The sequence below is a fragment of the Ornithodoros turicata genome, chromosome 7, assembly GCF_037126465.1.
Source record: "Ornithodoros turicata isolate Travis chromosome 7, ASM3712646v1, whole genome shotgun sequence".
Classification (NCBI taxonomy): Eukaryota; Metazoa; Arthropoda; class Arachnida; order Ixodida; family Argasidae; genus Ornithodoros; species Ornithodoros turicata.
In genome coordinates, this window is record NC_088207.1 from 42,717,681 (window position 1) to 42,742,375 (window position 24,695).

Consider the following 24,695-nt stretch of genomic DNA (forward strand, 5'->3'; position numbering starts at 1 on the left):
GGCCGATTGGATATGCGAATGACTATCCAATGTACGCACGTGTAAAACAGATATGACAGGTATGTTGCGGGGCTAATCATTTTCATCACATTACCATTATAACAGTAGCTAGACTTATTTCACCACGTTATCCCTAACGATAGCACAGATGATAAAGTTGGTATGAAGATTTGTGTGTACTGCACGTGTACCATGAAAGAAGCTGTCTGATAAAACGACGATAAAACCGGAGACACGGAACAAAAAAGATGACGCGACACAGCTGTCTGATGTTCCGGCAACTACATGCAACTGACCGGTCTTCACTCGCTTGATGTGCCTTGAAGACTTGAGGCATTGTCATACGAAGTCCAAACTGTGAGAAGGCATTTTGTGCACTCAACACGGAACACCTCTCATCAAGACCCTGCATTAATTCATCGGATGCTACCCAATGCGGCTTTTACAGCTCAGTGGCATTACTGCCTGAGACAAGTTGATTCTCCCAGCTGCTGTCACTGTGGTGCTCTAGAGCACATTCTTCTTCATTGCCCACACTACCATCCTTTCTGAACCACACTTTCAGGGTCTCTTAATCAGCAGGGCTCTCGCCTCCTCACTTTGTCAAAATTGCTTGGTTGCTGGCCAAATCCAACCCGTCAAAGCGTCTATTCTTGCGTTTGGTGACCAAGAGCGAGGCAGGCTCCGCCTCCTGGATGCCGGCCAATAGTAGGACGCAGGGGGCAGGCACTTCCCAAGCCTCTGCTCTCGCCTAAAAAATGGTGCAGCGTTACTGCTTCACATGTCGCAAGGCTTCTGCCATGGCGCACCAATATAAAGAGAGAAGTTTCTTATGTTATGTTTAAAACAGTTGCCACTGTTCAAAATCGATGACTCAATGATTGTAATCAAATTCGATGATTGTAGGCTAACGAACTAGACGCCGCTGCAGAAACGGAACGACATGGATTCATTGGAATGAAATAGGCACCACAAAACATACACTAAATTCTTCCCATAATAAATGATGAAATTGCCATACACTATTGATGACCAATGCTGGGCCCATTCCAAGACCACAATATCCAAACCAAACCAACCAAACTACCCAAATTTCTGTACCGCAGAAATTGAAATAAATTGAATAATTCAACTTCGCCCTAAGTATAACACAGTACCTTCTGCTGCTTGCCCTTGGGCTACTGTTCTAGCATGCATGATGGGCTTTGTTTTCCAGTTAATAAGCACCTACTGTGTTTAAAATGAGCATTTGTCATTGATTTTGGGATAATTTGCATGGCGACACAACACAACAGTTGTGCTATCGTTTGTTGTTTGTCCTCAAAACTTGGTGTATGGCCGCTCAAGCACACCTTCAATTACTTGTTTTGTTACACACATAGTGCTACGGGGCAGATGCCATTCATCTGGTGCACCAACTGACGCATAAGCAAAGATAACCATCATGAATAGATGCGAATTAAAAAGGCCTTCCGTTTGCCACTGTGTCCTTTGTCCGTACAGCTGATTACGAGAATTCATGAGGGCTGTCACCCCTTCAATTGCTTCTGGTGAAGGAATGGCACAATCTTACCTGTTACATACCATGTTCACTCAGGAAAGTCTGATGTATGGATACATGCTTTATGTATCATATGCCTGCCTACCATTGCGTTACCGTGGGCAAAACTGCACTCCGGTGACATGGGAAGTTTGTTCCTGCTGCAGCAATCACATTATCCCGCAAATTGTTGCTTGTATTGCTGTGGTACCTATGGCTGGATATTTTGTCACAAGTTTGATAAGCAAACTGATAGTTTAGTTCTGGGACCAGTGTTTTGTAATTTGGGTAGAAATCGACGATAATTGTGCCTTCGCGTGTTATCAGGTGTTTTTGTTTCTCTTCTTGCCTGTTAAGTCCTTTCCTAGTCTTTTTTTTTTCCTTTGTGGGGGGGGTGTGTGACCTACTAGAGCTAATCTCCGAAGGCGGACAGTGCTGACACATGGGTGTATTGCTGGGAATATCAGTGGCCCAATCTTATATGTGTTACACGTGGCGACCTTTGTTCATCTTCAGTGGAAACATCACTTGGGATTTCATAGTGACTGGAATTTTGGGAGAAATCGGGTTTAATCCGAATTGGTTGGAGGCCAGTTTGGGGGGAATACCCGGGCGGAATCGGATTTAACCCGATAAAGTCACTCCCTAAGTATACTATAATACATAGTCATGTGCAGCAACAAGGCAGGACGCATTGAAATTCTGTTGAAGTGCACATGAAAAAACAGAAGCGACTGGAAGCCTCTCTGCAAATCTCTACTTGCTGTGCGCATCGCATTTCACGGATAAGGAGACAATGCAGCAGCAAGTGCACATTGACCTCTGGTTCAGTCTTGAGAGCGAAGCTGTTGCTGGAATATACAAAGTGCTGTGAGCAACTTCCGAAGAATCCTTCCTGCCTAAGTCGATCGAAGACGTTTGCGTGCTATTCCCGTTTCATTAGTGAACCCAAATTCTTTGAAGACAATCTCTGCCCAGGAAGCAGACTACCTGCCATACCGGGGAACCCTTGGCACACGAGAAACGCAAGAGTCATACCTCCTTGTGTGACAATGGTACCACTAGAGGAATCCGATGTGGAAATTCAGTTTGTTGATGTTTCTACATTTTCCAAATTGGACACTGTTGTACGATGGCCACAACGAAAGGTCATCGAGACCTCTTTCTTAACTTACAAGTCCTCGATGTCCAGTCCACAACACACTTTGAGAGGTCTGTCAGCAACTAACAGTTCCTCGTATCTTTGGGTGTCTCGAGAGAGTGCGTTGTATGGTGGTCACTGTACTGCACAGTCCTCTGTTGCCCATGAATACTACGTGCTATTGCCAGGAGCCAACAGAAGGTCTATGTTGAGAGCCTCAAATTATTTCACCACCGTTCTGAGGTTATGGGCCCATTGTTAACCACAGGGTTTCTTGACAGAACGGGCAGTTGCAGATGTTGCTGTAGTATAGGTATGGCTATAGATCCTCTCTCGTGGGAAAGAGTGTTAAGAGCAGCTTGTGGTCAGTCGCTCAGTGAAAACATGAGCCTAACGTACATTCACAAATCCTATTGCACACTTTTGTCACTGCTGGTGCTCCTCTTTCCACAGTACACTACTACTCCACTGGTGTCAATGGGTCTAAATGAGTATTTGACTGAGTGACGACGGCAGTCGGGATCTTCCTGGAACAGGGTCACTCCCAGGTCGAATAATGATGCATCAGCTGTCAGCAGCGGGATGCAGTGTCCCGTCAAATGGCTGTTGCAGTGCCTTGTGCAAGCCTATGGCATAATGATTTTGTCCTCTCAACCAGTCTGGCAAAAAATTTCGTTACGTAACTCAGTGCACTGAAAAACGAGTGTTGCTCAGCAACAGACACTGGCTCTTCCACCTTTTGGATCTCTGCCAGAATTCGTGTTGCTTAAAAAAAAAACAAATCTTGTTCCTCCTGCACACGGGTACCAGTACCCTTCGTGTTTACGGCACAGCACCAAGACGTCTGTTGTGCTCTCTGTGCCTCGAACTAAGAGGTTGTCTACACGCCATATCCTGGTTTAAAGTATGTGTAGCGTCTCATGTTGTAAAATTCGAATGCAGCAGTAACACCAGACAGTAGGAAAACAAAACAAAAAGAACATAGTACCAACCCACTTGCATAACGAAGCTTATGAGAACACACCCTTCTGGCAAGAGCAGTGTTGCACATATTCAGCAGAAGATGAGTACCAGTAAACCAGAAGAAAGTAAGACTGTAACCCCCCCCGCCACTCCTTCCTGCTGTCCTTTCTGCATCTGTCAACCACTCATAGACACAGTTGCTTTGCAGCGCTAACACGAAGGAAAAAAAAAAAGAAGCCTGAAAGAATGAACATGGCCATATTGTAAGTATGTGGTCTTTTGCTTCTGGGCATCAAGCTTGCCAAGCTGCCTTGGAAAGTTTCAATATCACCATACAGACATTTGGTAAACATAGCATCCCCTAAACTGGCCCTAAAGTTTTCTTGCAATTGTTTTTACGTACATGCATTGAACAGCATATAGCGTGTTGAACGTAATGCTCGTTTGAACTATGCTCACGGAGTTACCACAATCCTAATAGCTATGAACGTATTGCTGAAACAAACACATAAGCGTGGTATTGTTCACCTCATGTGCTGGCCTTTGTCAGAAGCCTAATTGCAAAATATATAAGATTACAACAACTTAGAAACACAGCATTTATTGTCTTACAAGCCCAACCAAAAAAGAAATACTTTATATTGCTGTAAGAACATAGTTGAAAATATATCACAAATGGCTCATTCAAAATAAATGCTAATGAAAGCATATGGAATATGTTAAATATATATTTTCTCGCTTACTCAGTGTAAAATGAGTACTTGTCACTGTGCTGCATCAGGTAAAATAAACAGACGGTGGTATTTGGGACCCGTTGCATCGTGCTGTCTACCGTGAATTTCCAAATTAATGTGCAAGTTGCTCAACACTGTTACGGGTGTGTACTGCACATTACAGCACGTTACCGCACATTACCAGGCACGCGGGATAAAGCAAGGGGGACGAGCATCTCACGAAACCACACACTTTTCAGCATGGCATTAAATTACGTACGGAATTACTGGCACTGAAGGTGAGGCTAGAAAACATTTCCCATTGCAGTCTCAAACATGGAGTGGGTTTTGGCAAGTGAATAAACATAGTTATATTCTTACATTCAAAACAGATGTCCTTCTATACTAGTCTGACCTTGCAGCAGTGGCAGTTTATGTGGCAAGCCTTTATGGCACTATCCACTTAACGTAGCTCCAGTTTCCAGTACCCTGTGGGCCTGACAGAAGAATGCTTGAATCACTCTGGAGATAGGTGAAGTAATTTGATTGTAATGGTAGTGAAGTAACTGAAGCAAAAGTATACTAATATGTTTGTATCTGAACTTTATCTGGCAAAAGACCAAGGGCGGCACACTGAAAATGCACTGGGAATGGCATGCTAGGTTAGGTGCGGTGTCGTGAAATGAAAAGGGAGTTGCATCTCCCGCTCACTTAGGACCTGTGATGACATTCGTGCCCAGCATTATTTTTTCGGAACTGCTACTCTTTGCTGCACGTAGCTTTGGGATGTGAGCTTTCTAACAAGTGTGTTGTGCTTCGTATGGAGGGCGAGTCTAGTGCAGCATAATGCCGCAACTGTGTAGCCTACAGCAACAGATGCACCACATGCAACTTGAACCCATAGTACGTATGCTGCTAAGCACCTGGCATCAAAGAGAGGGGGAAAAAAAAGCAGCGCATGAGCAACAGAACAAGTGACAAACTTTTCCACATTCATTATCACACTGCACTGTCGCTTGGAATCTGTCCAGCCTTGCAAATATTATAACACAAAGGAAAATGCCAGCACGCTCCGACGATCGTATTGTGTAACTCTGCCTGGTCAAAAAAAAAAAAAAGCATGTGGTACGTCTCAACGTTTTCGTGACATCAACCCAAATGAGAAATGACTAGTTTTCAAATATAACATTGGCATGAAGACAACTGCGCCAGCAAGAGGACGTGCATTTAATCTAAATTTATACAAAAAAAGCCTGACAATTACTGTACTGTAAACTGATTGCTCAGGATTGCACTCCCAATGCCCGCAGTACAATCTGCATTTGATGCAATGCCAGCTGGTATCTCAAATAGAAACAGGTATCAAAATGCACTTGAATCTGACCTTCTCATTTGATTATTTGGCATGCTGACATAGCAACATCTCCAGATTATCTAGTCATTATTAAATAAATAGAAAAGAAAATTGTGCACCACCCCGAAGGAAATATTTTGTACTGTTGCACTTGAGTAAACAACATTGCAGACACCATAGTTCTCCAAACGAAAAGACCAACAGAAGTGCGTATATTTAGACCGGAAGGAAACACTCCATCTCTAGCAGAGAAGGCAGTATGACCCGGGATACGTGCGCTCTGGGGCATACCACCACCACCACTCCTGTTGGTGGCAAGTCCATTGGATCTTCGTCTGGAAAACTACCCGTCTCTTGTTTGCAAAATCAAAGGTACCAGCAAAAGTATGCAGTCGTTCACACAAACTCATAAGGACTATGACCAATCATTACATCACAGGGTAACAGCAACTATGCTCAGACATAACAGTGGTAACACAGCATGTGGACAACAAAAAAAAAAGAAAAAAAAAAGTGTTATATCATCAACCGTGGCAAAAAGCATTATCATCAGTCGCTTACAATAAAACAAAAGTGGCATCACCCGTCACGTAACTTCCTACATGGACACAGTCTCACGAGTCTACACAGAGAATTTCAGCCACATTGCTAAATCTACACGACTGATGTATCAAAAACATTGAGCAATGATGGTAATATATTCATGCTTGAACTGACCCCCTTGGTTTGCAGCTAGCTGAGGCTGCCGTGCCACGTACACACATACTCGAGGGTGCACGGGATTTTAAGAAGTGTGCACATACAATGCGGCCAATATACGGAGGGCTTCCCAGACGCGGCACGACAGTGGTTAAGCGTATAAATTTATCTCTCAAAAAACCCTTGCACTTCCCCGTAACAGGTGCCTTTCCTCGCAAATGAGGAACGCATTTCTTCTTCTAACGTCCAAAGATGGCGAGGGATATCTGTGGGGGCTGACCTATGCTGAAAGGGTCATCCAAAATAACACAGTTTCCTTCATTGTTCAAAGTTAACGTTAGTGCCAACAAAGCAAATATGATGTTGTGTTGCATACCTCGTAATGTGTCGTAGGATCTTTCCCATCTTTCAATCCCATGATCATGTGCCGACTTGTGAAGTTTGTTAATGTTAACGGAATGTTACCGAAAAATGAATCTGCATCACGCGTTACAAAATGACAGGTATATTGACACGTCTGCACATGGAATTACTCGTTTGGCAAACCCTGAATGGTTAACAAAGAAAATGTGCAAAATTTTACACTTGGCATATACAGGTAAATATTGTACAAGCTTAACTAGTTAGTGCCTCTATGTATAGTTTCTGGTCTGTACCTTTCAAAGATCCTCGAATTAGTACGAGGTAAGGTGAGTAGTGATGGGAACAGAGCACCGGCAGGGATCAACCATTGCACACCACAATGGTATACTGCTTTTGCTTTACACGAACTTCATATTCCAAACGCCAAGAGCACAAGGTACACAGCATTTTTTATGAGCTGTGGATTTATGCTTCCGTCTCAACGTACTCCACAAACCAGACAGCTAAGAGGACGAGTACATGGCAGAATATGCATGATAGCACACCGTTATGCCTCTGTTCAACGCTTTGGTCGGCTCGTATTCCAAATGAGACCCAAATTTAGGAATGACAAATTTTAGAAGAGGAACTGACAGTGAAATCCCAGCTCATATGCTCTTATGGAGAATGTCGCAGCCACATCGAATCAACATGTGGCTTACAACAAAATATAACACTAACAAAAATTAAAAAACTATACTCGCAGTGATGCGCGCTTTACTACCCCAGATGTTTTGTTCGATGTAAGACGGAACAAAAGTGTCTTTTCATATTTTAAATCTATGGCGTATGGGGCTGATGAGCTGCACTTTCAGATCCTCTGATGACACTGACATGCCTGGAAAGGAAGCCACGAATCTCTAGAGCTAAAACAGAAACAAATGCAACCTGAATGCATGTGCAGTATGCCTTCCCGTTGGTAGCGCCATCCGCAATCCTGTATCTCCCGCTTTAATTGCCGCGATGGGCCCATGTATGCACCCATCAGTTCTGAATATTGAAAGTACTCAGGTTTCATCTTATCAACAGCATTTCACTCTAATTGCCACAATGTTTATCTGAACGCGTTTTCATGACTGCTACTTTCTCGCGGGACTCAGTCTGCAACAGAGACGCAAAGTGAGCTGCATGGCACAACGTGTGCAATTTCTTTGTCCAGGTAGATAAAAACTGCACCTAAAGCACCTGTGAAGTGCCTCGGAACATCTGGTTGAACAGGTCCTTTCTTGGAGACCACCTACGCAAAAATTCCTCAGTGGACACTAACTAGGACACAGTATGCAGGACTTATGTAACCAGTACAAAGAGGTTCCCTGCATTTGTCTTCTGCATTGGCTGCTCCACAGAGACCTTTTTGGTGTCCTTGTGTCTCCAAAGTAGAGAGAGAGAGAGAGAAAAAAAAAAATTCACTCAACCCTGATTTAAGCTGCCTAACTATTTAAGTATTCACTATGGGTATTATTGTATTCACTATGTAATGTGTAGTATTCACATGAGAATTCACTGGTTTGCCCCCACAGAAAAAAAAAAAAAATTTTTACTCTATTGAGCAGCTCCTCTAGTTCTCTGTCACAAGGTTCCATTATTGTACGGCTCTCATCAAAGTTAACTTGAACACTGCTCCAGCCTCTTGAAGCGGGAACTATGCCATCCTGGCAGCGCCAAAACCAAACCAAACCACCCTCCAAACCCCCTCCACGTTCAAGTTGAATCTGATGCGGGCTGTACAATCGCAGAAACATAACACAGCCGTCCAGCACTCCCCCTACATTATGAGAAGGTAACTCCAACAATGTGTGCCTTACAACCCATTAAATGGCAGGGGCTAAAATGTTTCCTGTGAATGCTCATTGCTGTGGGTGGCTATCACATTTTCCGATTACATACAATGTTTGCATCGTGAACTAGTGTATCCCACCATGTAGCCCATCAAGGTTTTTTTTTTTTCTTCTCCTTACGCCAACACTGTCGTTTGAAACCAGCATCTGGAAACAAACATGTTACAGGTCCTGCTGCAGCTTACAACAGTCTCAGTAGTAATACTATATGTATGTAATATACTATATATTCAGGCAGAAATACTGAAATCACTGGAAGTAACTGTTCCCACCTAAAAGGCTCGGCCTTCAAGATCGTCATGTTGGAATGTTTGGACAGTCGTGAATGTGACCCAATGGTGCAGCGCAATATCACGCAATGCTGTGTTCCGTATTTTTCTCTTATAAATGTAGGTATATTTATATATATATATATACACATGAAAAGTCGGTGTATATGTTTTGGTGTACACGTGTCTCGTTATATGAAAGTGATTCTCCTAAGTACTACGTAGTAATATTAGCAAGAACCGTGTCACACTTGCTCTCATCGCGGCCTCTGATAGTTTTTTTTCTCCTCTGTTAGTCTGTGCTTTGAATCCCGGTCCGCGTCCAGAGCAAAAATGAAGCTTCTGGCTCGAGTACGAGGGCTGTACTCTCACCAACAAGTTGCAAGTTTTTTTTTTCTTTTCTTTTGCCTGCTTTTGATTTGCTGGTTAGGATGTGGAGAGCCCAAGCGAAGATTTGTTTTCTTGCCATGTGTATGCGACCCTTCAGCACATAGGTGTGCCTTTCTCTAAATGGGGCAACGTAGTTCTATTAATGTTCCTAAAAACTCAAAGGACTCGCTGCTATTGGTTATAGTGGCTAGCACCCTGCTCATTTTAGTTTCATCAATGAAGGTAAATGCTCTTTTCTCCGTGTGTACACATTACATTTCAAGGCCTGCTTCTCTAATTTCTACAGTCATATAAATTTTCCTAAATACAGTGGTCCTAAGGATCTGATATACACTACTGTTATGCATATTTTTATGTGAAGCACAGCCAAGGAGAGTTAAGAGGTCTAATGATAAGAAAGAAAGCAGGCTCCACAGAAACTATTTCAATACAGGCTAGAATGGGAATGCTGTTGCAAAATGCGTCTCCGTGTTTAAACATTATTTGAAGCCTTAATTCTGTGCCTGGCTGCGCCCACAACTTCACATTTTCAAATGTATGTTCCAATATAACCTCTTTACAAGCAGCATAGCCACCATTTGTTGGACACTGAACAAGGCAATGGAATGATGGGAAGTAATTCAACAGGGTTAAAGGGGCTACGAAACAGATAACTCAGAACAGCCCGACAGGTGCTGTGTGGAAACCACTTTTACCAAAGTGTAAATATGCAGCGCAATCTGGCATTAAAAGTACAAGTAACCTGAGCATGTCTCTAACATGTTTCTATGTACACATTTGCCAATATCCGCATACACAAGCACTGTATCCCAAAGTAGAGCACTGCACAGGCCACATTTTTAGGCTCGGGCCCGGCCCTGGCCCGGCTTTCCTTTGATTTACCCGCCCGGGCCGACGGCTGCATACCTGTAAAATTGCAGGCTGTAAAATTTGACTGTGGTTGACTAACAAAGGGGTAATACAGGCTCGAATCCGACCTAGGCCCGGCAATGTACGGCCCAGGGCCTGGCCTATGATCGTCAAACCCGAGCCAGTCCAGGCTCGCAAAAAAAAAGAAGGCTTTACCCGGCCCGGGCCCCCGGGTATGCACGAGCCCGTGCAGTGCTCTAATCCCCAAGCACTGAATTGAGCATAACTTTGGCTTTGCGTTTGAACCATACGAGCAAGAGAACAGGAGATGGAATGGAAAAGTATAAAAATAAATGAGCAGCTACACTCTAAGAGAAATAACTTAACTTTTACAATAAAAACGGAAGATCTGGAGTTTCATAGCCCCTTTAAAAATAGAACTAACACATACATACAACTGTAAATTTGACAATAGGACATACAAAGTGTGATGACTCCAAAATGACATGAACTACAGCAAAGCGCAGATCTTTAAAATTCAAACAATATAATATTCGGCAACAACAAAAATAAATTACCAGGGAAATAAATTATGTCTCTTTACGGGGATTCACTGCCTATAAGTTCCACACTTTGTGCCCCTGACAAGGAATGAGAAGGAGGTTCCCTGACAGGCAAATGAGCTTGGCACTCTTTCGCACCTTTCAATTCGCACTGAGTTGGCCACGATAAGACAGCCTCGTTTTTTGGAGGGTTGGTTCCAACTGTGTACAAATGTGGGAGAAACTTGCACTGTACCGACCGTACGCTTCATTCGCAAATTCACCACTACATTCATTCTAATATATATGGTCCTTGGAAAATTTGTAGCCCTCAGGCATACACTATTGCTGCTGATTACAGGCAGCATGCATCTTGCTTGTCAGCATGTCAATACAAACAAGTCCCTTAGCAATACTAGAAACAATATTTGCTACGAGGACGATGCCAGAGCCTCATATGTCGAGCCAGCATTGCTGCAATTATTTTTGCGTCAACAATATTAGCGAAGTGAGCGGAAAAAGAAAAAAAAATTCTATAATCCACCACTGTACAACATAGCCCTGTCCAGTACCCACTGAATCCCGTTAGTGGCAGCTAAAATTTCACACCGTTGAGAAAGGATGCAACGCACAGGCTTCTCCCACATCCAGACGTCTTGGATCCCCTTTCCTCCCCTAGGAGGCGCTGCTGTCCGTGATGCCCGCACGGCCTGCAGCTTGGGCAACCCTCGCTTTGCGATCTGCTCTGCCCACAGAGAGTCATGTGTACTTGGCCACCGCGTCAGACCTCGCCTCCTCTGGCAGCACATGGAACAGCACCGAGATGAGCAGTCGCCGGATAGCTGACAGCTCATTCTTGATCTCCTGCAACTCCCGACTCTGGCTGCGGCCGAGCGTGGCCACACAGCCCTCGAGCCCTGCCAGTCGTGAGGCTACCGAGCCCAGTGTAGGCAGTGCGGGACCCTCGGAGCCCGTTCTGTGCTCGGCAGCTCTCGGGAGGGTGTGTGCTCCTCCTGCCACGGGAGCGTGAGGCATACCGGTGACGTCCTTATGTCGACTCGCGTTGTCCTCTCGCGATTTCTTGAAAAACTCCTCGTGAAACCCACCACGGCCCAGCACGGCCTCCCCGTCTAGCTCTTCGAAATTCCTGCCGACGAGCAGCTCGGAGGATGAGAGGGCTCCGCCCGAGAGCAGGCTGGATAGGTCGAGTAGGTCATTGGCCGGGACAGAATCTCCGCGATGGTCTGAACGTCCCGCTTCGTGGAAGTGGAGAAGACTGGTCAGGTCTTCCACTAGTGGTGGAGGCTCTTGGTGACGAGAGGCTAGGTGGCTCTCACTGGTGGCAGACGCGTGCGACGGCGGTCTCTGGGAGGCCGATTGCAGGTGGCTCTTGAGGTCTCCCAGCAGACCTCGTGGCCAGGTCATTGTGGCTGCAGCTTCACCGCTGTTGCGTCCCAGCTCCGCCATGTTGAGCATGTGACTGGAACTGGCTGTAGATGCAGCTGCTGTTGTTGGGGCAGCAACACCACTTGACCTGCCATACCTGGGTGGTAGGGCCCTGCTAACTGTTGGTATATGCCACACTAACCAATACACGATACAACTACAATACACTGTCTATATATCTCACAACCATTTGCTTAGCTGTGCTCGTCGGTGGGAGTATTTACCTGGAGGTGGTGAAAAGGAGACACGCGATAACTTTGATGACTGCCATCTCAAGCAGCACCAGACTGTTTGATATTATTTGCTTCGATCCTTATTGTGAAGGGGCTCATTATTTCATTCCCTGCATCACCACCAGCAATGGGGTGGAGTATCGCCCCCGGTGATGAAACTCCCCAGTCATCATCTCGCAATAAAGTTGTTGTTGTCATCCATTTTATTCTGGACGGGCATTAGGGTGTGTGCTAGATTCAGGGACACACTAGATTCGAATAAAGATAATATTTGGGTTTTGAAAGTTAACTTTAGTTGCAGACGTCTAACTAGAATGCTAGTTTTGCTTATGCGGTATTCATATGGAAGCAATGATGAACAAAGCTTCTACTTGGTGAGTGATCAACAAAAGACAAGAACCCTGCTCACAAATGCATACCTATTGATTGGGTCGGAGACGGCACTATCCAGGGAAATGGACGATTTTGCAGCTTGTCCTAGTAATGTCTGCAGTGTGCAGGAACCCTGTGGCTGAGCGCTGCCCGACAGTGGAATGCTTTGCAGCACCACCTCATACTCCACAAACTCTGAGCGTGGCAATGACAGCACCTGACGCTCTTCTTCAGGGAGCTTAGCCAGCATCAGAAGGGCTTCTTGGTTGTGAATTGTCACCCCTTTGGGACGTTCCTCCTTTGGAAGGTTCTGTGACATTCCAAACAGTGGTATGTGTAAAGTCACAGGTCTTCCGCGTGCAAACTCCAGTGCTGTCATGAGCTGCCCTCCGACTTCTCACTGCTTGGGCACAACCTAGCCTACCCAAAATCACTAAAACCTAAAAATTGCAGCCTAAAAGGCCTTTAAAAAAAACCCCAAACCCCTAAAAGCCATTAAAAACGTAACAATTGAGCTGCCCTCCGACTCCACTGCTTCGGCACAACCTAGCCTACCCAAAATCACTAAAACCTAAAAATTGCAGCCTAAAAACCCTAACAACCATTAACAAACCTAAAAACTTAGCTGCTCTCCAACTCTTCACTGCTTAGGCACAACCTAGCCTACCCAAAATGACTAATACCTAAAAATTGTCACCATCTGGCATTGCACAGAACCAGTGTAGCTCAATGTTTAGCCCATTTCGAACGTACGTGCATCCAAATCTTAGAAGAATCAATGGTGGCCAATGATACAAGCCGTTCAGAAACATTATCTTTGGTCCATCGACAACGTCTTTCCCACTTCCTTTCTTTCCAACCTTCCCACTTCCAATTTTGCTGCTAGTGAACGCATGCAGTAAATAAATGTGAGCAAACAGAAATTTGCCATGATGATGTGTGTCACGAAGCGAACAGCAATCGCAGGTGACAAAGAGTTGTCTCGAGCTGCTCTGGGTCAAACTTCAGGAGGAAAATTTTAGGTTTGCTTTTGACTAAAATTTCATACTGCTTTCTAATGCACATCAATTTCTTGGAAGTCATAAAAAATATGTTGGAGACTATTTCTGTTTTACAAAGTTTACCCCTAATTTTTATGTAGTGAATTCTCCGATAACAACAAAAGTCACAAAAATCGTCTTGCACTCCGAGAGATGCCTTGTACTTACTATGTCATGTAGCTTCTCCAGCTGTTCGTCAACTATTCCATACACATACAAGGTATGGCAGCTATTGCTCCCAACAACAATAAGACTCGATGACGGCTGAAATGGGAGAACTTAGTGGTCTCAACAAAGCTTTTTTTGATATGCAAAGGTAACAGACATTGACAGCAACTTTAGACTTTCACCTCAACAGCCAAGAGGTCTGGAGAGAGAATTCCATAAAGCTCATCCCAACTTCGGACCTCCGGTTTGTCGGTATCAGGGTTCCACTGGAGCAGAAACAACTGAGAACTGCCTTCCAATGGGCCCTACATGAGATGAAGAACTAAAATGAGAAAACATTCGTTTCCAAAACCATCCATATTGTTCTTGCAGCTCTACAGAAAAAAAAAGAGGTGTCTCAGATATTAGCCCTGTGACATGCAATGCAGTCCGGATGGCACAAAACGAGGGAACACCGAAGGAAAACACTTCCCTAAATTCACAGTTTGTGTCAGGAATCTGTTGTGGTGTGCCTGCTGTCTTCACCAGCAGAGCACTTTGGACAGCGGCAACACTTACCTCAGTGGCAGCGTGAATGTTGAGCAAGGTCTCTAGCGGGCCCCTGGTCTGGTCAAGAAGGTAGCGCTCAGAACGGCTGCGTACCACCATGCTATCCAGAGGAAGCTCCACAGTACAAACGAAGCGATCACCTTCTAGGCTTTCAATACAACACACCCTGAAATGGAAACAACGGTGGTTATGTCAACCGCCGTAATTTGCCAAAGGTTACCAGATATTGTTACCTTTCAAGGCCGAGGATCACCTCCATTTCTGTTTGCTCGATGTCAGAACACGGGATGTTATAAAACTGTTAGAGGAACAAAAATGCCAGTATAAGGGACAAAATAAATAAGAGAAGTGCCTCACAATTAAACTGCGATAGCATGCATTCGCGCTACTGCGTTGTGTACTGCAAATGGCCCTGCAGAGTGAAACATGTGCTATGCGATCAGCAGCAGTGTGTCAATGTGTACACGAATGTGCACACTGATCTTTTGATATCTGGTCACACGTCAGCGGACCATATAACAGGTAAATACTCACCATAAGTGTGGATTCTGTGGCTAAAATAAGCCTTTTACCATTCTTGCTCCAGGTTCCACAAACAAATCTTGACCTGAAGAGCATTCCGATATTTCAGCATTTCAGCAGAGCACAGGCAGCAAATGGATTTACCCAGCAAATGGGGTGATGGCCTTGACCTCTTGTAGCTCAGAGTTGTCTTCATTTATAACATAGATTCGGGCAGAGTCCTTGAACACCAAACAAAAGACATCCTTCTCCGGATGCCAGAGGCACCCTAGAATGACACCAACAAGGAAAGGTTTCACATCTGGCACATACCTCTTGTAGGCTCGCAGTAATAATAATAACTATAATAAAGCAGTGGTTCTCGATTTATGTTATGTGAGGGAATCCGTGATTGCACCAACACGATAGATATACTAGATACATATATATGGTAGATACATGTAATGATAGACGTAACTGTGGAGATAAGGATTGTGAGCGATAGATGCCGTACAAGGTGCAAATTATTGACATCGACTGATTGATTATATCTATGACAAGCGTCAGCCACGACATGGGGTGATCTTGATGGCAGTCCTGATGCCAACACTGAGATGTTGTGCACTCTTGGATACCAAAGCTGGCGGAGCTTACTTGCGGGAGCGCAACAGTAATATGTTCGCAAAACCTCAGAACAATGTTCTGCAGAACCACGGTTGAGAACCACAATAAAAAGTATTAGGTATGTTAAATATGCAACTGCATGCAACTGTTTGCAGGTAGAGGAAATTAGCTTACCCTGCAGCACTGGTAACTGCGGCAGAGAGAGAACGCACCACTTAGAGAAGGAGACACACTGCACAGCAGTGTTCATGCGCCAGATGGAAAGCTCTAAGGAGCCGTCATCCACTCTCTCGGCAATCACGCTGATGAAGGGGGGCCATTTCTTAGGACTGCTATAGCATAGGCCGTGCACCGTCCTTTAGAGCAATAACAACAACACCACCATCACTTCCCATCCTAATTTTTCCCATGCTGCAATCCTTTGTTAACTTTTGAATAGGCATAAGGGTCAGAAGGAATCAATACTGACATACTTAGCAGTAAGCCCAAGAATTAGGCAACATTTATGTGCCTGTAACACCTGTTTTTCAGAGGACTTCAAATCAAGGTCCCTTGCTGTAGATTTCATACTGCTCAGCAGGAATGTAAGGAAACTTCAGAAAAGCTTTTGTACATGCTCAAACACATCAACAGGAAGAGGGCAACATCAGAGGCATAGAGAGGTATTTCTCTAATATAAGATATCGATGAGCTCATGAAAGAATTAACTAAATGAATGCATTAAAATGAAGAAGGAGAAGAAGAAGAAAAAAAAACACAGATTGTCCGGAGAACGGAGATTGAAAACAACCAAGAGAAGTAGGCACCGGAAGGACCACACATGGCATTCCATGACTTTGGTTGCAATAATGAAACAAGACCCTGCAAAACTTCTCTTTGCAATTGATTGATTGTGAGGTATCAGATCCTCCTTGAAGGTAGGCAGTTTTTAACAATTGAGACAAAACGTATCGTACTTCATGTATTTAATGTAGGATGCGTGGGCACATTCACAAACACCTATCGCGTGATGCATGTACATGACCTGTCGCTTGTGTTGCATTAATGTTTTGTAAGTGTGTATTGGGAAAGGCCTACTGCAACAATAATACATCCTATCTTGCAACAATATGTGTCCTTATCTCATGGTAAGGAAAGCCTTTGGCATGTCATAGCCCCAGATGCGACTTCATGTGATTCAGCATCGCAAGAGTTTTCAACCCTCAAAAAATTGTGTTGCTGGTTTTCTCTAATGTGCATTGCACTGCTTTCTAATGTAAAAATGGTAGATATTGCTGACAGGCTCTAATTTAGCAGATGTCATTGCAGGAAATATTAGGTGCATACACATGAACATGCAGTGTGAACATGCAGTGCATGAGATATGTTAAACAAGTAATGCAGCTTTTCATTTTCTGTATACACATAACTCATTGTGAGATATAACAGAATGCTGCTGGAGTGAGGGCTGGGCACACATCATATAAATGAAGTTCCTCCTGCCTGTCAGTGAAAACAGAGATCAGTTTTCCAATAAACTATGATTCATGATTCCGAGCTAGCCTTCATGGTGCCTTGTTCTCCCTAGAAGCTCTAACTGTTTAAGACGGTTTAAGGGCCTCAAACAGATATGGTGACAAAAAAAAAAATTGTACTGTTATGTTTGATGCTCACAGTAACAGAATGCAAGGTCTACAGCACCCCTTCCAAATAACACTTGGCGACCCAAGTCAAAAAAAGAAACTCCATGAGAGCATTACTTGAGTTGGTACAAAGCCAAGATCCAAGTTTACAGCAACAGGTTTTATAGTCACACAAAAGGATGTATCCGCAACCATTGAGACATCGAATTCCATCTCACTGCCACTCAAGGGTTTCCTGTGGCCACAGGCTTTGTTCATTAAAGGAGCAGAGAACTGGCTCGCAATCTTCAACGCCCCCCTCTTGCCAAAGCACATAATTATCACGACATTGAATGGAAAATATTCTTCGCGTAACACGAATTATAATCAAGATATATAAAAGCACTATGCACTTCCAGATGAGGGTGGCAATTTCAATTATTCAATGTTAATTAATGTATCACTGCATACATTAATCTACACATATAACAACAGTCTAATTTAATAACAAATATAGACAACAGGGCATACTAATTCCTTCTTTGACAGCACATGTTAAACATTCATGGCACCACAAAATTCACTCTCTGTCACCCCTGAATAATATAATGGAGTGTAAACTGCAGTATGCTGCTGTTAATGTTTTGAAGTGTAGTAAAAACCTGGTGCATCAAACTTTAATTTCATGGTGATGTTATTATGGCTTCACACCACCAATTATGCATTGGAGAGATGTGACCATGCAGATGGATGAGCGCGGTCCAGAGGTGATAAGGTCAGATTTATCTGTGGTGCCATACCAGATGCTGTGCCAAGCTGTGCCATTTCCAGCATATATTAAATGTTTTGGACAATACATGGGTATGATTGCAGCTAACTGGGATAATGCACCTAAACAGTGCTGCAACAGAGGGCATCTAGAGTACATCTTTAGACATTATGAAAGTCCATTCCTGCAGGTCCTTAATATTCATAAAAAGGTTATCTAAAACAGAAGCCTTGTGAAGCACACTCCCCTTTATATCCAATTGTCCCAAACAGCTCTAGCTCTTTCAAGTAATAAACATGTGTGAAAGCTTCTAATATGCTTACACAAGCTTAAAAACAACAACAACAACAAAAGAAAAAACGTGACCTAGAAAAATGATCATTCATAGAGCATATGAGGCATATTTTTAACTTGCCCAAAAATATTTCTGCAGCTGCAGAGGTCTTACCTGAATAATCCCAGCACTTGATGGCGGCAAAAATGGACTTGATGATGACTAGTGGTTGAATTCTTTGGTGGTTGCAACGGAGTGATGAACACACAATCCCCATCTGCCCAAATAAGTCCCACTGTGCAATAAAAACCTGGAATAATAGAAGTCACAAAACTTATGTTTTGCAGATATGGCCTAGTCGAACTCTAGGAATGTTACGCAATTAATGATTTGGTAATTTGGCACGGAACAGCGGTCATTTTGTTACTTATTTTTTATTCAATAGGCAGCACTTTCGATGCTCGCGCTAGCCCTAGCGCTTGCCATTACCCATTACACTTCATGAAGCCGCATACTACTGTAGGCGATTCCGTCTAGAAACTAGGTGCTGCTATCATGCAAATTCCCGAATAGGTTCCTCAGTAAACAGTTGGAACACCGAAGCAATGAAGCAGGCCAGTGTGGCCCGCTGTACTTCCATTCCTCTGATGCTGACCTGAAAAATCTATCCGTTACAAGCACGCCTTTCCGGTGGCGTTAGCGCTACTCCTGGCATCACTGAATGCCGAAGCACTTTATATACACGTTCTAGAGTGAACCACATATATTTTATGATCAGCACAGTGCTAAAATCCAGAGAACGTGCAGTAGAAAACGATTAGAAAACCGATTACAAAGCGACATACGCAATGCGCACAGTAGAAAAATCTTATAAATAAGCGTATACTAACAGCTTTTGAGCGCATTGCATCCAGTTCGTCTGATCCTACAGCGCGACAACTCCATCGTGCAACACAAAGGTCACATTCCTCTTGAAAACATAGTAGAATCAAACGGATTAAAAAACTCTAAATCCGGAAGGACCGCAGTCCGCAGTCCCACTGGGATGCTTATCTCCAGTTCCGAAAGACACCACCAGATGTCAGAGCGCCAGGTCCTCGCCGCAGGCATTATAACGGAGCACTGTAATAACAGTATTGCAGGCGTAACCAGTGGCGGATTCGACTAACCAACATATCGTTACATTTTATGACTAGCAGCGCAAAGGTCATTCTCTCTGGAAAATTTCAGCAATCGCGACAGAAGGAAACTAGGTAGCGTGAGAACCGCTAGATGGCTGAGAGGAGTGAGAGAGTGAGAGTGAGAACTGCCGGCTGCTAGGAGCTAGGAGTCCGTACAGTTGGTGGATCTAACAGCTCTGAATTATATCTTGAATTTATCTGCCAGAAACACTCTGACGGCATTAGCACATGCAGCTCTCGACAAAATTATCACAATTTTTTGCAGACTGGGATCACATACACTGTGCTTCGCCGCTTATTGAAGCACTGTGTATGATCGATCTTAAAGCATTCAGGGATGGGATTAAAGCTGTCCAGTAGAATAGCAGCATAGCTAGATTTTCTTTGTTTATTTGTTTATGGGTGGAGAGGGAAGCGTTTTGACAATATAAGAAGGAGGGATCATTTTTCGGGAACGTCCCGCACAAAATCAAAGACAGAAATGTGCCCGCGGCTGCGATTGGAACCTCGCACGTGCTGTGGGGATGTGCACGTATTTCGCAACACACGGTATTTGAGGGGGACATAGAAAATTATGTCGGGTGGGTGCCGGGTCGTACATAAACCCACAAGCCCAATCCAGGAACATGTAACTGAGATTTAAAAAAAAAAGGGGGGGGGCGGCGCTAATGAATTACTTGATTACATTGATCACATGTATAAGGCCAAATCAATGAGGCCAAATTTTTTAAAAGGCTCTTTAGGAACCGATGTGCAAAAATTAAAAAGTACAGTTATTGACATAGACGTTGTCCGTATACATCATGGAGAAAAGCCTGAATCTGGACAACGCGGAGAAACAAACACAAACAAGGCCCAATGAATTAGTTTGTGGTTTTCTGCGATGCCCAGACCCAGACTTTTGTTCATTATGTAGTTCGTCCACCAACTCGCCTGCATGATAGTCGTTTTCTACAACGAAAGAAAAAGAAAGAAAAGAGAGGATATACAAGGGTCGTTCAAGGTTGACCGATACTTTTTCTCGAGAAAAATTAGTGAGTAAATATAACCAGGGACGGATCTAGAGGGGCGTGGGGGGTGTCCGGATGTCCTGACCCCCCCCCCCCCCCCCCTCAATTTCTGTCTTCACATATTGTTTAATGTCTAGCATGCTGTTCATGGCTGGACTCCCTCTTCAGAAAAATCCTGGATACGCCCCTGAATATAACTGAATAAAACTCTCATAGGACGAAGTGCAATCCTTCTCGGGTCAGCAGCACGTGCAGGACGTGCATCAGCGGCAGCTATCATGGTGGTGAGCAGCGTGTCTGTGTGGAACAGCGATGCATATAATCAAGTTCCCTGTGAAGGAGAACGTCAAACCAGCTGAGATATTGCAAATAATACAGGCACCCCAGTCGAAAAATGTCTGCAATTCCCATAGGTGTATGACACAATTTCCACTTTAAACCATTTATGGGCCAAAGTGGTTTGAAGTAGAAATTGTTTCAGAAACCCCTTGTAACATTTTTCACCTCGTACAGTATAGAGAACAAACGACGTCAAGGAGAAGAGTGTACGAATGGTTCAGACCAGGGCCGGCGTCTACGGGGGGCGCAGGGGCTGCAACTCAGGCGCGGATCTAGGGGGTCCAGGGGTCCGGACCCCCTCAATTCCAGACTTGAACATAGGGTTCAGTGGACCAATCCCAGCATGCACGTGACACCTGTCCATAGCGGACCCCCCCCCCCCCCCTCGGGAAAATCCTAGATCCGCCCCTGGCTGCAACTGCCCTCCCTGAGCCCGCCTAAAGGGGCGCAAAAAAGACACCTTTCGGGAAGCAAGAATCCGGGGGGGGGGGGGGGGAGGATTTTCCACTTGTACCCCCGGAGGCGAAAAGGAGACGCCGGTATGGTTCAGACAGTTTGGCGAAGGACGGGATATCGTGATGAATGAACTACATGGATACGTTCGTGAACATCGCAGGCGTCGAGCAAGCCATCCTCGAATCCTCGAGAACCGGTCAGCAGGCGCGGATCTAGGGGGGGGGGGGGGGGGGTCCAGGGGTCCGGACGCCCCTCAATTCCAGACTTAAACATAGGGTTCAATGGACCAATCCCAGCATGCACCTGGCACTTGTCCATAGCAACCCCCCCCCCTCGGAAAAATCCTAGATCCGCCCCTGCCGGCCAGTAACAGTTCGGGACATTGTAGCCCAGCGTTATAGTGTCAGCAGTATTGAGACAATCATTCACGAGCACTTACTGTTCCGCAAAGGCTGTGCAAGTTAGGTTCCCTGACACAACCAGGTTCAGGTTCAGGACCGCCTAATGCTTTTTAAATCAGGGTAGGTATTCAATCATACCGCAAGCGAAAATCTAGGCTTGCGTCCAGACTGCGTCCTCCTCACTTGTGACTGGAAGGGAGCGCGCATGGCAGTCTCTGAGCAGCTGCTGAACCGGTTTTAATCCGAGGGGGACGAATTTTTTTGCAATCACATATGATGAAATGCATTTTTTGCATGCATGATGAAATGATCAAGTTTTTGCAATCGCTCATATGTGATGAAACCTGAATGCATCATATTCCACCCCAGAGACAAAAACAGGAATAGCATGGATTGGCGACATAACGCTTCTCCGCCGCCACAGAAAAGCAAGATGCAGCAGTCTGGAGCAGAGGGGTGCTGACTAGCTGGTGCATAACTGCGAAGAGGACGATACTCGAGACAGGGAGAAACACACAACGCACACACAAAATTTCTCACATTTCTCAATATTTCTCAAAAGTTTCTCGAAGTCTCTCGAGTGTTGTGTGTTTCTCCCTGTCTCGGGTATCGTCCTCTTCGCAGTCATGTAGCAGTCTGCTAGGAAGGCCATGGCAACTGTCTTCTGGGACATGCGGGACGTCATCCATGCGGAGTTCTTGGAGCAAGGGGTCACAGTTAATGCCCAATATTACTCCACGTTGATAAATAAGGGTGCCGCGCGAAACGCAGCTCGCAAGAAAAGGCCTGGGATGTTTGTCCGGAAGGGTCGTTCTTCTTCAGGACAATGCCCGGCCTCACACGGAGAATTTGACGGTAGCAACCCTGGTCGAAGTACGCGGGGAGGTTTTGCCCCATGCCCATTTATAGCAGAGATTTAGCCCCAAGCGATTACCTTCGAGGAAAGATACGACGTTCCACAGAGGACATATGTCGGCACAGTTCCCTTAGAAGTCGGCCCAGGACGCACATTCCTCGAGGGCGCTAGTCGTGGCGTTACCCACCTCTGTGAGACCGACAACGGCGAGCCTTTCACCATCACCACCACCACCACCACCTTGAATTCTAGGCGTCAGGGCGTTAGTCGTGACGTTGCCCACCTCTGTGAGGCCGACAACGGCGAGTCCTTTCACCACCACCACCACCTTGAATTCCACGCACTATTGTTACATAAAATGACATAAGGTGGTGCAAGGTGCATGGTGGACAAACTTCATTATGAGACAAAGCCTGAGCCTGGGCGACGGAAGTATATACGGACGACACAGAGACTTCAGACCAGCTATTATATTTCACTGAAGAACAAAACAGACAGCAAAATATACAGAGAAGCCCGGAGGGAAACGTCGGAAAAAAGTGAAAAACATGGCTTGGGTGAAAACTCGGAACTCGAGGGAGGAAGAGATACACAGCAATAACGAAGAGAGGAGCCACGTTCTCGAGAAATCGAGTAATACTACATTTCTTCTACAGAGGCTTCACAAGGCTTCTTTCCGGGAGAGTATACCGCGTGCCGAATGGCACGCTCGGTGTCTATGTCCTGTGGTCCTCTCGCGAGGTCTATGGCCAGTAAGAGCCCCAAGCTCCCAATAGAGTTACATGTAAAGACCGACACCTTCCTTCAGTTTGATGTTCCATAGAATCAACTTAAAAAATCAATTGTAAACTGGTTTACGAAGTGGTTTGCACGGGGAACTTGCACTTGTAACTGCATGGTTCCACTATTGCAAACATTTTCCTCCTGGCAGAGCTCCGTTAAGTCTTCCGCACCGGAGATTACATTACAGCTTTATAAGCACGTGTATAAGTAGGTGTGCACGCATATTAATATGCAAAAAACATTCTAGCGGACACAAGGACCCAGGGATTGCCCTACACCCAGAGTCAGATTTAAGATTTTCTCGGGGGGGGGGGGGGGGGGGGGGGTCCTGTCTTGGCCAGTATTCTACTACACTACTTAAGGTAAATTGAAACTCTATGTAACGACAGAAATTGGGGGTCAGGACATCCAGAATCCCCCCCAGATACACTTCTGCCTACAACCCCCTCTCCTGTTTTTTTTAGCACCCCGCTGAAATTTTTTAGATTGCCCAATACAGCTCGGCTACCAACGCATGAAACATGCACCCTTACGCATATGCCCCCCCCCTCCCCCCTCAAGTGATCGATTTCTGCGGAAATTACTGGGACCTTGTACCAGATTCTCAAGGTAAAATATTATGTGATGTCTTGTCTTTTCCACGTAACTTCACTGTTTTGGAAGTATTTGCTATCGTGGACACTCGCTCTGCGTTCCTGATGCAAGCTACAAAACGTCTTGCTGGTTTTGAGCCTATCGTGTTTGTGTTCGTTTACGTGTCTTGCCCATCGCTCAGGCTTGCCTATCATGCCAGCTGCACTAGGTTGAAGAAGCGTGCCTTGAACACTGAAACCAGAACTGGTCAAATTGGATATATGCGTGAATAACGCGCATGTCCTATCGAAGCAAATAGGCCCATTAGGCACAGCACCCTCCATTAGCGAGCGCATGTGCGCATGACGCATGAAGATTCAGGTTCGGGGGCGCCTATACCCTTTGGAATCAGGGCGGGCCACAGGCAAAAGGACAACACAAAAAACGGCACAAAAATGAAGTCACTGTTCCACAGGGTTCCACATAGCTGGCAAACACCCCTCGTCTTCTAGGCGTCGTTGTGCATTGTGTTTCGAGGCTTCGTCGATAGATGTCATTGGCTCGGGCCGTTTGTCCCACTGATCTCTATGTATAAAGGCTGGATCGCGCATGGGAGAGGGGCTCGTGGGGGAGAGGCGTGCCTTCGGGCCGCCATGTTGGTGGGCCCTAAAGTGCTGTGTGTGCCCATAGAAAACAATGGGAGGCAACAGAGATTGTGAGTATTTATTGCGCTGCTAGCATTGATCGTTGTTTGTCATCACACAATTTTGTAAGGTGCCAGTATACTGATGTATCCTAACAGTGTTTCACAGGTGTCCT

The 24,695-nt window shown here is 45.1% G+C and overlaps 1 protein-coding gene across 2 annotated transcripts; it reads right to left on the bottom strand.

Annotated features, from left to right (window-relative positions):
• Positions 1 to 5,565: 5,565 nt before the first annotated feature.
• Positions 5,566 to 19,336, bottom strand: LOC135401148 (WD repeat and coiled-coil-containing protein-like). 2 transcript variants are annotated; one of them, XM_064633358.1, is made up of 11 exons: positions 19,168 to 19,336; positions 18,452 to 18,587; positions 15,808 to 15,989; positions 15,175 to 15,298; positions 15,043 to 15,115; positions 14,742 to 14,806; positions 14,518 to 14,674; positions 14,142 to 14,264; positions 13,960 to 14,055; positions 12,799 to 13,061; positions 5,566 to 12,243 (listed from the first exon to the last, which is right to left on the bottom strand). In XM_064633358.1, exons 1-11 carry the CDS (start codon positions 19,220 to 19,222, stop codon positions 11,460 to 11,462), a joined length of 2,058 nt encoding a protein of 685 aa, XP_064489428.1. In that variant the 5' UTR covers positions 19,223 to 19,336; the 3' UTR covers positions 5,566 to 11,459. The 2 variants fall into 2 exon arrangements, with proteins under 2 accessions (XP_064489428.1, XP_064489427.1); XM_064633357.1 differs by having other exon boundaries at positions 5,566 to 12,258.
• Between the last annotated feature and the right edge of the window lie 5,359 nt (positions 19,337 to 24,695).

Bases quoted from the DNA above. Each gene is read 5' to 3' on its own strand.
- LOC135401148 (XM_064633357.1), bottom strand. From the start codon at position 19,222: ATGGAGTTGTCGCGCTGTAGGATCAGACGAACTGGATGCAATGCGCTC. The intron at 18,588-19,167 runs GTTAGTATACGC...CTATTATTCCAG, and splicing joins ATGCAATGCGCTCAAAAGCT to GTTTTTATTGCACAGTGGGA. The intron at 14,807-15,042 runs GTGAGTATTTAC...TTCCTCTAACAG, and splicing joins CCACAGAATCCACACTTATG to TTTTATAACATCCCGTGTTC.